The sequence below is a fragment of the Penicillium verhagenii genome (genome assembly GCF_028828195.1).
Source record: "Penicillium verhagenii strain IBT 33310 chromosome Unknown utg000009l_segment0_segment0, whole genome shotgun sequence".
NCBI lineage: Eukaryota > Fungi > Ascomycota > Eurotiomycetes > Eurotiales > Aspergillaceae > Penicillium > Penicillium verhagenii.
Window position 1 is genome coordinate 368,002 of NW_026643173.1, and position 11,803 is coordinate 379,804.

Sequence of the window (11,803 nt, forward strand, 5' to 3'; positions counted from 1 at the left end):
TGATCTCCGCACTCCCGAAATCCTATTCGTACAATAAAAAGGGAGATCAGAAAAGAAATTCAACATTTATTCTTCCCAATCAGACAAATGACAAATAAGACAAATCCTGCGAGCCACATGACCCCAGCCCTATATGGTAACGTGGTATGGTATCAGGAACGGGATTTGAAACGGTACCTGGACAAACCTTGCAAAGTGGCCACAGAACACGGGTACCTGGCATAAGTTCGCGGCTTAAGCGGTTCCCACAATCCCCAAAGAAAGAGAAAACACTAGTAATAAGTGGAGAACCAGGGTGGCGACAGGGGACAGAAAACGGGAAAATAGCAGGACAGAGGAAAAATTGGTCACGCTAACGAGTTCCAAACTTCAATAACGACTCAAATCGGGTTTAGTGAGGTACACGAGTCCCCACCGTCGATGGAGCAGTATCCATCTGTCGTTCCGCACCGTTGGAAATAGGTGTGGAGGCCTTCGGGGAAAAGGAGTGTGTGCGATTGGAAATCGGAGGATTTTTCTTTTCCTTCTTCTTTTTTTGGTTTCTTTGATGGAGATGAAGGTTCAGCGGGTGCTTTGGGAAAGTTCTTTGTTTTCTGAATCTCTTCCAGGATTCGGGGAAGTAGATCTTCAGGTCGAATTACCGTTTTTGGTTCGGTAGCGGGAACTGCACGTGGTGAATATCCACGAGATCCACGATGTATCCATACAATTCCAGAGAGAACATAATGTACGGAGAGTACGGAGTACTTCAGTACACGGTTGGTGCCAAGATTACCGGTCTGATCGCGAGACATTCGTCACCAGATATTTTGGAATTCCATTTCTACCCGACCAGTCAGGGGTGTGTATTTTTCGTTTATCTATCTTTTTCTCTTTCTCTCTGTCTCCCGTGGTATGGATTGGTCACCACTGCCGTGTACACAGACACTCCGAGATGCCGTGGTCACGGGAAGAAAGTGGAGGGCACGGGTGGTTTCAAATTATGCTCCACTGGATGTTGTTTCTAGTCTTCTACATCTTCTGGAAAAAGAGCCGAGGTCGCCACATGCGATATGCTTGCAGCCGTTCATGGGAGACCCAGATGAGTCTGAACCGCCTTTCCGAGGGGAAGTGAAACCCGGGAAACAAAACCCAAGTCATGGTGCGGCGTGCAGAATTCGAAATTTTGCTAACCGAACCAAGACATGGCAAACCGAATCTTCTCAGCTGGGTACTGCCGGGGTTTGATGTCTTATGATGTGCGTATATGTATACTATCTCCACAGCCACAGCTGTGGGCGAAAATAAAATCCCTCTCTCGGCAATTGTAATCTGGGCGGTTCCAGAAACCTGGCCATGCACATCGACCCAGGGAATGGCATACATATCCGCCACCTGCGTAACAAAAAGCCTTCCACCGACACACTGGGATGTAAGTTATCCGAATAAGCTGACTGCATCCCCAGGGCGCACTGCAGCGGCCCGTTCGTCGATGATCAGGGCATTGGTCGTCATGGGAAATGACGCGTGACAAGGAGCATATGCGCTATGACAAAATAAGAAGCCTGTTTCTCAGAAGAGAGGTCTCAGCGCGACAAGTGAAGAGGCATTTTTCGGTAGGGCTGCAACTCTGTATTTTAGGTATGTGTGACAGGAAGACCTTTGGTTGATCACGCCACCACCGCAGGTGTCCGTGTAATGCGGAGAAAGCTTGATCGTGAAGAAAACCACCCCCTCCTCCATGTTTCAGACGAGGGGCTTCAGACCAAGACACGCTTAATTCTCGCCGGCGTCTTGTGCTTGCGTTGAAATCCATTGCTCCATCAATGGCTGCTTTGGCTCCGAGTTTGCAACAACTGGCCTTGCTTGGTTACCCTTACGTGAAATCAGCAGGCACAACACCCATCCCGAGATATTGAAGCTTTCATAGTGGGTGCTGAACCCCAGCTTTTTCTCATCCGTATCTTCAGTCTCCATTGCGCCCGTGGGCTGGTTGTTCCTCTTTCTCTTCCGCGACGGCTGATCCTGGTCTGTATTGCCATCATCGGTCGCCTTAGGGATATCGCTCAAATTTAACTCAGGATCGCTGTCGCTGTCGATGACTTCTGCATCTGCAGGGTCAGCTACGGTGAAAAGTGTGTTCGATTCTCCATCCTCTTCTTTTTTCCCCGGCTGTTCGAAGGTTTTGGTTCGTGTCAAGAGGGAATGACGAGTGCGCGATTCGCGAAGGAAGATGCCGACTTCGAAATCATCTGTACACCGCGGTGATTTAGCCAAAGTTCAAAATTTCTCACAGGGTGGTTAAAAGGAAAAGAAAGAAAAGACGATTGTACCTTCAGCGATGACATCCTTGGTGACTTTGCTCTTTTTTCGAAGCCACCGTCGCTCATTCTCTTCGCGTAGCTTCGGTAACACCAAAGGGCGGATCACGTCGAAAACGCGTGGAAGAACAGGATCTTGTGAGTTAAGAAGCCATCGACTGTCAGAAGGGTTATCGAGATAGATTCGACATTCAAGCACGGAATATTTGGTGATGCGTAGGTAACGGCGGATGGGAGCCATGGTGACGTAGAGATAGGGATCATGAAGAAGCTCGGGCGCAAGGTGAGTTAACCGCTGCCAAGCTTCGCCCCAGAGTGTTCTGATTGGCGATTGGGGGGAAGAGCGTCAATCATCCCTGACACCTTTTTCTTTTAACTTGAACCTGACGACTATTGCAAAGACCAACTTTCTTCACAACTTTGGCCTATTTCCAATTGCTTGCATGCTTGCAATTCTAATCAAGAGGTCATTCTTTGCTTTAATATATAGTAGTGAGTCTTTTGATTACCACGTGATACTGCCGCAGACGGAAAGAGACTAACTTGTCTCCCAAGGTCCTCACTCGCTGCTCCGAGAGAAAAAAAAGAGAGATGTACCGGGTACTTCTCAGCACACCAAAAATTGCATGTCTCGCCAAGTACCAGGTACACCCGCAACTACGTCTTCCCAACCCCCAAGGTCCCCATGGATCCCACTCTGCTTCCCCGCTGCGAACCGGCTATGAAATTCCGCAATTTTTTTTTTTGAACATTCCTTATTTCTCAACTTCTTTCACATAGAGGTCCTGCTGATCGTCCAATCACTCTCTCTACTTATTCATACACATCGGACGACAGTGTGAGGTTGGCCACCAAGGTACTCCGTACTCCAAAACGGTCTTCGGAAGACCAATCCGGAAAATCCAGATTTACCCCAAATCACTAAATCACGACGCGCTGAACACAATTGCATTGCCAAGATAGTTTTGGTTCTTCTCTTCATGCGTTGAGTTTTCTGCATCCTCTGCCTTAGCCTTCCATAGTCGACAGGCCTACCTGGTTGTCTTCCACGCTACTCATTGGTCCGTCTCGCCTTTACTTGAGGACCTTGGGGGTTACGGACAGTGCAGCCAAGCACCCACACGGAATTCCCAATCTCTACCCCTCCACGTCAAATCGAACTTGCCCACTTTTCTCTCAAGGTGCTCACTCGTTTGTTTGATCTGATTAATCCTTGTCGACGGATTCCTTAATCTTAATTGACCCTCATAAGATCTACCGTCGAGATCTTATCCGGGGATCCACATTCCCAGCGACCCAAAAGACCCTCGATAAGAGAGACCAGTCATATAATCAATATGGAGATGGAGGCATTCAATGCCGTTGTCAAGCGGGACACTTGCTCCAGCGGCAATGATTACAACGGTCACATGGGCCTGCGAATCTCCTCTATCTTCGTCATTTGCATCGGATCGACATTTGGTGCACTTTTCCCCGTCGTCGCCAAGAGGTTCAGCAAGCGGGGAGGTGCCCCCTCATGGGCCTTTTTCATTGCTAAATACTTTGGTTCTGGTGTGATTATCGCGACCGCTTTCATCCATCTGCTGGCCCCAGCTGAGGAAGCATTGACCTCCGATTGTTTAACTGGTATCATCACGGAATACAGCTGGGTCGAGGCCATTGTTCTCATGACAATTGTGGTTCTGTTCTTTGTGGAATTGATGGTGATGCGATTTGCTCGATTTGGTACGGGTCACCTGCACGACGAAGAGGGACATTCCCATGTCCAGATCGAGGCTGCGGTCCCAATTACCCAGGAAGTGAGCCAGAGCAAGAACTATCTTCCGGGAGAAGATCATCTGGGTCACACACGTGAGCACCATGATGCCGACGATTCCGAGAAAGAAAGACAGGCTATCGAGGACTACACTGCCCAGCTTACATCAATCTTCATTTTGGAGTTCGGCATCATTTTCCATTCGGTTTTCATTGGCCTCACCCTCGCTGTGACCGGAACTGAATTCATCACTTTGTACATTGTCCTCATTTTCCACCAGACTTTTGAGGGCTTGGGTCTTGGCGCCCGTCTTGCCCAAGTACCTTGGCCCAGATCCAAGCGCTTTACACCCTACATACTTGGTTTAGGCTTTGGCTTGTCGACTCCCATCGCCATTGCCATTGGTCTTGGTATTCGTCAGAGCTACCCACCGAACTCGGCCAAGACACTAATTGTCACCGGCGTGTTTGACTCCATCTCCGCTGGTATCCTCATTTACACCGCTTTAGTCGAGTTGATGGCGCATGAGTTCATGTTCAGTACATCCATGCGCCAGGCTCCTATTCGCGACGTGCTTCTCGCCTTCCTGTTGTTATGTATGGGAGCTGCCCTCATGGCGCTGCTCGGTAAATGGGCATAATCTTCGATTTACCTGCCCTTTGACTTGAAAAACCCTTTACGACCTGCAAATGACTTTCAGCCAAAAAAAAGGGGACCATTGTGTCCCAGGACATATACTACACACTTTTGGGATTTTCCCGTGAACATGCATTTGATACCCACTGGTTCACACTTCGGCGTTTCTTTTTTTCTTGCTTCCACAGAGGAATGCAATTTGACATTGTGCCCGCATCGAACATTATTTAGAGCGAAATCTGTCACGATCCATTTTAGTCAAATTCCAAGTTTCTCCTCCTCAAAACATCTCTATGAATCGCTCACGCGACAGTACGAATCTTATTTTCAGTAACAACATCAAAGGATAAGACCCGCATCATATCCACCCCCGCATTCCGCCAATCACTGCCCAAACAAGACAAACGTGGCTGACAAGTGGAATGTAGATCGAGCCAAACCCGGTCGCTTGAACTTCTTTGGTCTATGTTATCCGCAAAGGGTTGGCAATCGCCGAAGCTTGGCCTTGGGGATAGAAGCTAGCTTTGCAACCTCGGAAAATCCCCGCTCTGATAAGGATCACACCGTCTCTCACTTCATATTTCTCCCGGCCCTGTCTTCTTTTCTTCCTCTCGCCCCATGTCCTCACTACGGCCATTTCTTCCACTGCCCAAAATGAGGACCAGATACTCTCCGGACGTGATCGCCGCCCCGGATTCCAAGCTCAGTGCCACAAAATCCGAGGTTCCCAGCGCTAGCCTAGTTGATAACGATCCCTCGTATGAGGTCTCGAACAAGCGCCAAAGTTTGTCCGACCTCTTTACAATTGTGAGTTCTATCAAATTAAATTGGATTGCAATCTATCATTATACAATGATCAAATCGCTAACAACTCCTTTACATGGGTAGTTTGCAAGCGGTTTTGCCCTGATCAGTGATGGATACCAGAACAACCTTATGTGAGTATTTGATCTCTACTTAAAACCATACCAGTGAGCTCACATTTCATCTATAGGACAATGACAAATGTTCTTCTCAAAAAAGAATACCCGAAGGAGTATACCTCGACCGTGAGCACTCGTGTGTCTAATGCATTGCTGGTTGGTGAGGTTATCGGTCAGTTTGTCATCGGGTAAGAGTCTCCCACGTACATGAATGTCTTCAAGTTCTTCTTCAGACATCCTTAACACGAAACTAGTCTCACTTGTGACTACCTTGGTCGCAAGACAGCCATCGTGTTTACTACTATTATGATTGTAATTGGCGGAATCCTCGCTACCGCATCTCATGGAGTTACCATCGACGGCATGTTCTGGATGATGACGGTAGCGCGTGGTGTCGTGGGATTCGGTATGCTTGTTCCACATGATCTGGATTCTCGATTCTGGAGATTCACACGAACTTAGGTGCCGGCGGCGAGTACCCTGCATCATCGACATCGGCCTCCGAATCTGCCAATGACTTGACCCCAAAGCATCGTGGCCCAGCCTTCATAATGGTGACCAACTTTCCATTGTCATTTGGTGGACCGTTTGCAGTTTCGATCTTCCTGATCGTACTGATGGCTTGCGGACAGTCCCACTATAGTACTGTATGGCGGGTGTGTTTTGGAATTGGATGTATCTGGCCACTGTCCATCTTCTACTTTCGTTTTCGGATGCTAAACTCGGCACTCTACCGTCGAGGTGCGATCAAGAAGCATGTCCCTTATGTGCTCGTGATTCGATACTATTGGAGATCGCTAATAGGCACCTGTGGTGCATGGTTCCTCTATGGTAAGATCTGCTGACTACCCAATGCCAAGTATAGAACTGATTCTTTGCACAGACTTTGTCACCTTTCCGAACGGGGTCTTCTCAGGTACAATCATTTCATCGGTTGTCACAAACGGTACAATCCGCTCGACGGCTGAATGGCAGCTTTTACTCGGCGCAATCGCTCTTCCAGGCGTCTTCCTTGGTGCTATTCTTTGTGACCGGGTTGGACGTAAGAACATCATGATGATCGGCTTTACCGGGTATCTAGTCTTTGGCTTAATTATCGGCTGCGCCTATCATAAGATCACCAAGATCGTCCCGCTTTTCATCGTTTTTTACGGGCTGATGCAGAGTTCTGGCAACTTTGGCCCCGGAAATATGCTTGGTTTGCTTTCCTCGGAGTCGTATGCCACCGGTGTGCGAGGAACATGCTATGGAATCTCGGCAGCGATCGGGAAAACAGGTGCTGCTGTTGGAACTCAAGCATTCACGCCCATTCAGAATCGACTGGGTAAGAATTGGACGTTCATTATTGCAGCAATATGTGGGGTTGTAGGTGTTCTAGTGACTTACTTCTTCGTGCCCGATCTCTCGGGTGAAGATTTGCGACTGCGCGATGAGAAGTTTCGTAATTACCTTGTTTCCAAAGGTTGGGATGGTGCAATGGGTGAAGCTGATCTCCAAGCCAAAGCAGACCAGGGAATTCCCCCAGCGATCACCCTTGACAAGGCGCTCATCAAGGAGGGCTAACCGTTAGAGCGACAAACACTAGTTTTTAGGAATACCACTTGCTATAATTGGAAGCCAAATTTTCATTTTTTGCCGTGTACAAGAAAGAGACATTACTACTCCCTTGGTACTTACATTGCATTCAAAATCTACTCCGTACCAAGTCCCGACTCCCACGGCCCACCCAACCTGATAGAGGATAGAGACCCACACCTCCGCACCTACTCCGCCCACGTTGCCTTCTCCTCTTGAATCCCCTCTTCTCCCTTTCCCAACTCCCCAAATCTCTCAACCACCTTCCGGACCCCCAATCCACAACTTCAAAATGCGTCTCACAGCCATCTTTCTGTCCCTTGCCTCTTTGGCCGTTGCCGCCGAACTCGGCATCGAAGTCACCCACAAAGTCGAGTGCACCCGCAAGACTCAGAACGGAGACGGTGTCTCCATGCACTACCGCGGAACACTACAAGCGGATGGCTCCAAATTCGACGCCAGCTACGATCGCAATGCGCCGCTGAGCTTCAAGCTGGGAACCGGCCGTGTTATCAAAGGGTGAGTCTCTGAAGCAGCGAACGATTGAGTTTGAATCTACCCTGGAGGATGATTGGCTCAATTGACACCGCCGTCCCTACTTTCGTCTTGCATTTCGTTGACTGACTGTTTCTTTTTTCTTCCTTTTTAGTTGGGACCAGGGTCTCCTCGATATGTGCATTGGCGAGAAGCGCACCCTCACTATCCCCCCGGAGTTCGGATACGGCGACCGTGGCGTTGGCCCCATCCCCGCTGGCTCGACTCTGATCTTCGAGACTGAGTTGGTCGCCATCGATGGCGTTGACAAGGATGAGCTGTAAATATTTATTAAATGTTAATATGGGCTGCTTTATGGGGATCAGCTCTTGTGATGATTTTATTGGATGGACACCCCTGGACGAATTCAGCCGTGGTCGTCGATCAATTATGTGGTAGGAACTCGTTTCCAACCGATACCGCTTTATTCATACCAGATACCCAGATACTATGCGGCTTTTCCTGTATAGATTATGAAATATCCCGAAAATCTTTATTGTCTCCAAATGAGATTATCTACACTTAGGTATTCCTTGACTCCGCTTATAACCCAGCACCAAGAGTGGTAATAAATAAACATTCAGACCAAACACTGCATATGATATATCAAACTGACTCTCCAGCCTGGATTCGGACCTCGGGGGTCTTCAAGCTCATGTTCTGGATTGAAGTCCAAGCTTTCTTCCCCAGAACCAAACCCTCAGGATCAAGTACCTTCCGCAAACCAGGCATCCCAGTATGATTTCGCGCATTGGCCATCCGATGAAACCAAGTAACAGTCTTTTTCCCATCTTCCCCTGTTTCAAAGAGCATCTCTGCGCCATTCTGTCCCGTATTCCCCCCTTTCGTCATAAGCCCAGTACCCATATGCTTCATCCAATTGACAAACGACTGCGCAACAACGCAAGCCATGCAATTACGGAAGTACTCCGGACGCGCACCCAAGGAAATGGATGTCACCATCTCAAGGTCTTTGTATAGATTCATTGTTGGATCAACATAGATGGGGAACGGACATCTCGTCTGTTTAACATATGAGTCTATAAGACCGGGATCTCCGAGACCGATTATGACGATGGAGGTAGGGGTAGGAAGGTTTTGTAGGTAGGATGGGGTGATTGTGTTGGAAAGAGCGCGCACAAATTCTCGACAGCTCTAAAGTTTCATATTTCATTAGCCAATGCGCATATCAGTACCCCTCAGGGCTGTACTTCTGATAGAGAGGCATATGTAGGTGGGCATTTGCGATAACTTACCCCACAGAAAAAGTGACGGATGAACACTACTAGAACCCGGTTGTCGGAATCGGGACCATCATAGATGCTCTTGAACGTGTGCTCATCTCCCATTCGATCTAGGACTGTATATTCGCCAATCTTGTCCAGGGTTTGTGCAGAAGGCGTCGCGTCGAGTTCTATGGACTCGTGCTTGGAATCGATATCTTGAGTTGCTGCTGTCATTGTGGAGCTGGAGTAATATGATCTTTGTTTTCGCACACCATGTATAGACTTGCTATGGTTCTTCATGGCGAGGTGCTCAGATATCTAGCACTCAAGTGCTGTATACGGCTGATAGGTAAAATGGGATGGGTGAAGGTAAAAAAGCCTCTGAGGGGACGTCGAGGGGTGGAAGGGCTAAAAGTCTGAGCAACGCTAGTAGGGTTAGTACCTCAGCGGCGATATTGATCGTCACGTATCAGATCAGATCGACATTGCTTTGGACAAGTCATCAAAATCCAAGGGGTTCCATGCAATGTTCGGTGGCGTTCTTCCCTAATTCTTTCAACCTTGGAATCATTGGTAGGATCTTCTTCTGAGTAGGTAGTACTCCATCCCACCTTCAGTTTTGTAGAAGCGGTATGACGTTCTGTGTTACACAGGCGATGTTGGTCTTTACTAAGGTTTATCCCTTTTTTGTATAGATTATATGTATCACATTGAATGTGATGATACTAGATGGTGGCCGTGGGATCCACTATTTAACAAAGGAGACCCTCATTATTCACCATTTACTCTGGAAAAAGGATCCGTAGATGCATTAGGCGAAGTAGGTTATACATACTCTATAGTCATTGTTACAGTAATAGATACCTACTAGGTACAGTTAGGATCAACATTCATGCACATGTGGGTGAAATCCACTATGGACTGTACTAGGAATGAGATCCTCTAGGTTTCCCTATCATCCAAGGTTGAGAAATTTAGCTTTGAATCCAAGATTTCTAAACATTGAATTGTATTCAAATGTTGAAATATTTCAGGTTTCTCAAACTGACCGCCATCTTATTGTATTGATGGGCAGCAGGGCATGCACTGCTGTGCATGGATGGTATCCATGGGTGTAATCTCTCATTGGCCACCTGCGCAGCACATGCCGCAAATCTGCACTTGCAAATCAGTCTCAAGGCGACAGTATTAATTAAATATAGAATTCGGGATATTTTCCAAGGTTTTTGGCGCTTTTGAACTTGCGAATCTTGGAATAATGTGGTATTTGATTCTATTTGTACAGTGGCCAAGATTCAACAAAAGCAACATGCATGTGGGTATTTTAACTATAGATAATATGAACAATAATCAACAAAATACTCACCGGGCAGTGGAATCCACATATACAGAGCCCGAGTGAAGTCTCGCAATCTTGATGTACCGAGTTCCGGTGCCCAACGCATGAGGATTCCTCATTTGTCACAAGCAATCCAATCTCACGGAAGATTACGGCAGATTCCGAGCAAGTTGCATAACTTCAAGCTCAATCCATCGCATCGAGTGCATTCTCAGCCTGAGAATCATGCTCAGACACCAGAATCCCAACCATGCACTCATTAAGGATTCCATCCCAGTTGACCCAAGGATGAACTTCCTGGAATAGCTGGCCCGAATCCTTACCCGCACCCCGCAACAGCTCACCCTTTCCACCAGGGTGATACGGGATATAGGGATTTATATTGTACACCTTGCCCTGGTACGAAGTCCACGCATCGCGGCCCTTGCGCCCATTCTGCATTTTCAGCATAGAAGGCGTAATCCTTAGATATCCGGGTGGGACGTCCTTTCCTCGGAGCTGATTGTTCGGCTTCGCAGCGAGTGCAGCCCAGTCCAGAGGCGAAAATCCTGGATCGAGAATAACTTTCTTGGACGAGGATTTCTTCAGGGATAGTGGCGCGGGCGCTAAAGTGCTGCTGCTTAGACCCGTACTACCGGCTGGAGCGAGGCGCGCTGATGCCGCTGGGGACAGTGGTGTGCGGGGGGAGCCACTCACGCGCGGTGGTGCGAGGCCTCCAGAGGGGGCTCGGTTGGGTTGGGGTGTTTGACGGAGGCGTGGGCCTGGAGGCGGAGGCGGAGGCATCAGGGATGAAGTTTTTGCAGGCCTTGTGGGATTTGAAGAAAGCGGTGCAAGGGATGGTGGCTTTCGTTGAGGTTCGGTCGTTGTTTCATTGCGATCGATTGACGCTACCTGTTCCACCTGTTGTGTTGTTCCATTCATGCTAGATTGCGCCGGTGGCTCAGTCACGATGCGGATGTCGGAGTCTTCGAGATTCAGCGTAGGAACAGCGAGCACCGGCGGAGAGAGTTCTGGTATTGATGCCTTGGGGGTGGTTTGTGGGCTTTCTATGTGTTTCTCCAGGGATGGAGGGGTCGTGGGGCTGTTCTTGTTCGGTTCAGATTCGAATGAGGCAGAAGGAGCGTCGGGTTTGGAGTCCGGTGGGGGGATGACAGAGGTCCAAGTTCGGGGAGGGTAGCGATAGAGAAAGTATGCTGCAGTCGCGGCAAGTGTAGCCACACCTACCCAGCCCATAGCGGACTTCCAAGGTAGAATTGTAGAATTGAAAGATTCAAGGGTTTTAGATGTGATTCTGGACCTGGTCATCTTCGCCCCGATTCGTTCGGAGCCCAGGTGGTCTGTGCACCCAATCTATCAAGTGGAAACATCTCAAATTCTCAATATACAAGTTCGTTTTAAGGTGATCAAGATTCCAAGGCCTCTTGATACAATACATCCCGATTTTTTTATTGCAAATGATTTCTTTGTTCCAACCTTCCAAGTAAAAACCATCGCCTGCGTGACAAAATCCGTGA

The 11,803-nt window shown here is 48.3% G+C and overlaps 6 protein-coding genes across 6 annotated transcripts; 3 read left to right on the forward strand and 3 right to left on the reverse strand.

The window, feature by feature from the left end:
• Window positions 1-1,755: 1,755 nt before the first annotated feature.
• On the reverse strand, window positions 1,756-2,541 carry N7466_009202 (uncharacterized protein; the record flags this gene model as incomplete). The annotated part of the gene is made up of 2 exons (XM_057168591.1): window positions 1,756-2,231; window positions 2,313-2,541. The coding sequence occupies 2 exons, from the start codon at window positions 2,539-2,541 to the stop codon at window positions 1,756-1,758; spliced, it is 705 nt and encodes a 234-aa protein (XP_057017297.1).
• Window positions 2,542-3,637: 1,096 nt separating this feature from the next.
• zrfB (low-affinity Zn(2+) transporter ZRT2) lies at window positions 3,638-4,696 on the forward strand (the record flags this gene model as incomplete). Its single annotated transcript, XM_057168592.1, has 1 exon — window positions 3,638-4,696. One exon carries the CDS (start codon window positions 3,638-3,640, stop codon window positions 4,694-4,696), a length of 1,059 nt encoding a protein of 352 aa, XP_057017298.1.
• A 650-nt stretch (window positions 4,697-5,346) lies between these two features.
• On the forward strand, window positions 5,347-7,178 carry N7466_009204 (Glycerophosphoinositol permease 1; the record flags this gene model as incomplete). Its single annotated transcript, XM_057168593.1, has 6 exons — window positions 5,347-5,499; window positions 5,581-5,630; window positions 5,687-5,803; window positions 5,870-6,021; window positions 6,078-6,446; window positions 6,499-7,178. 6 exons carry the CDS (start codon window positions 5,347-5,349, stop codon window positions 7,176-7,178), a joined length of 1,521 nt encoding a protein of 506 aa, XP_057017299.1.
• Window positions 7,179-7,482: 304 nt separating this feature from the next.
• Window positions 7,483-8,008, forward strand: fkbp3 (peptidylprolyl isomerase family protein FPR2; the record flags this gene model as incomplete). Its single annotated transcript, XM_057168594.1, has 2 exons — window positions 7,483-7,709; window positions 7,840-8,008. The coding sequence occupies 2 exons, from the start codon at window positions 7,483-7,485 to the stop codon at window positions 8,006-8,008; spliced, it is 396 nt and encodes a 131-aa protein (XP_057017300.1).
• A 322-nt stretch (window positions 8,009-8,330) lies between these two features.
• N7466_009206 (peroxiredoxin-like family protein) lies at window positions 8,331-9,184 on the reverse strand (the record flags this gene model as incomplete). The annotated part of the gene is made up of 2 exons (XM_057168595.1): window positions 8,331-8,879; window positions 8,981-9,184. 2 exons carry the CDS (start codon window positions 9,182-9,184, stop codon window positions 8,331-8,333), a joined length of 753 nt encoding a protein of 250 aa, XP_057017301.1.
• A 1,291-nt stretch (window positions 9,185-10,475) lies between these two features.
• On the reverse strand, window positions 10,476-11,522 carry N7466_009207 (cytochrome b5-like heme/steroid binding domain-containing protein; the record flags this gene model as incomplete). Its single annotated transcript, XM_057168596.1, has 1 exon — window positions 10,476-11,522. One exon carries the CDS (start codon window positions 11,520-11,522, stop codon window positions 10,476-10,478), a length of 1,047 nt encoding a protein of 348 aa, XP_057017302.1.
• Window positions 11,523-11,803: the final 281 nt, after the last annotated feature.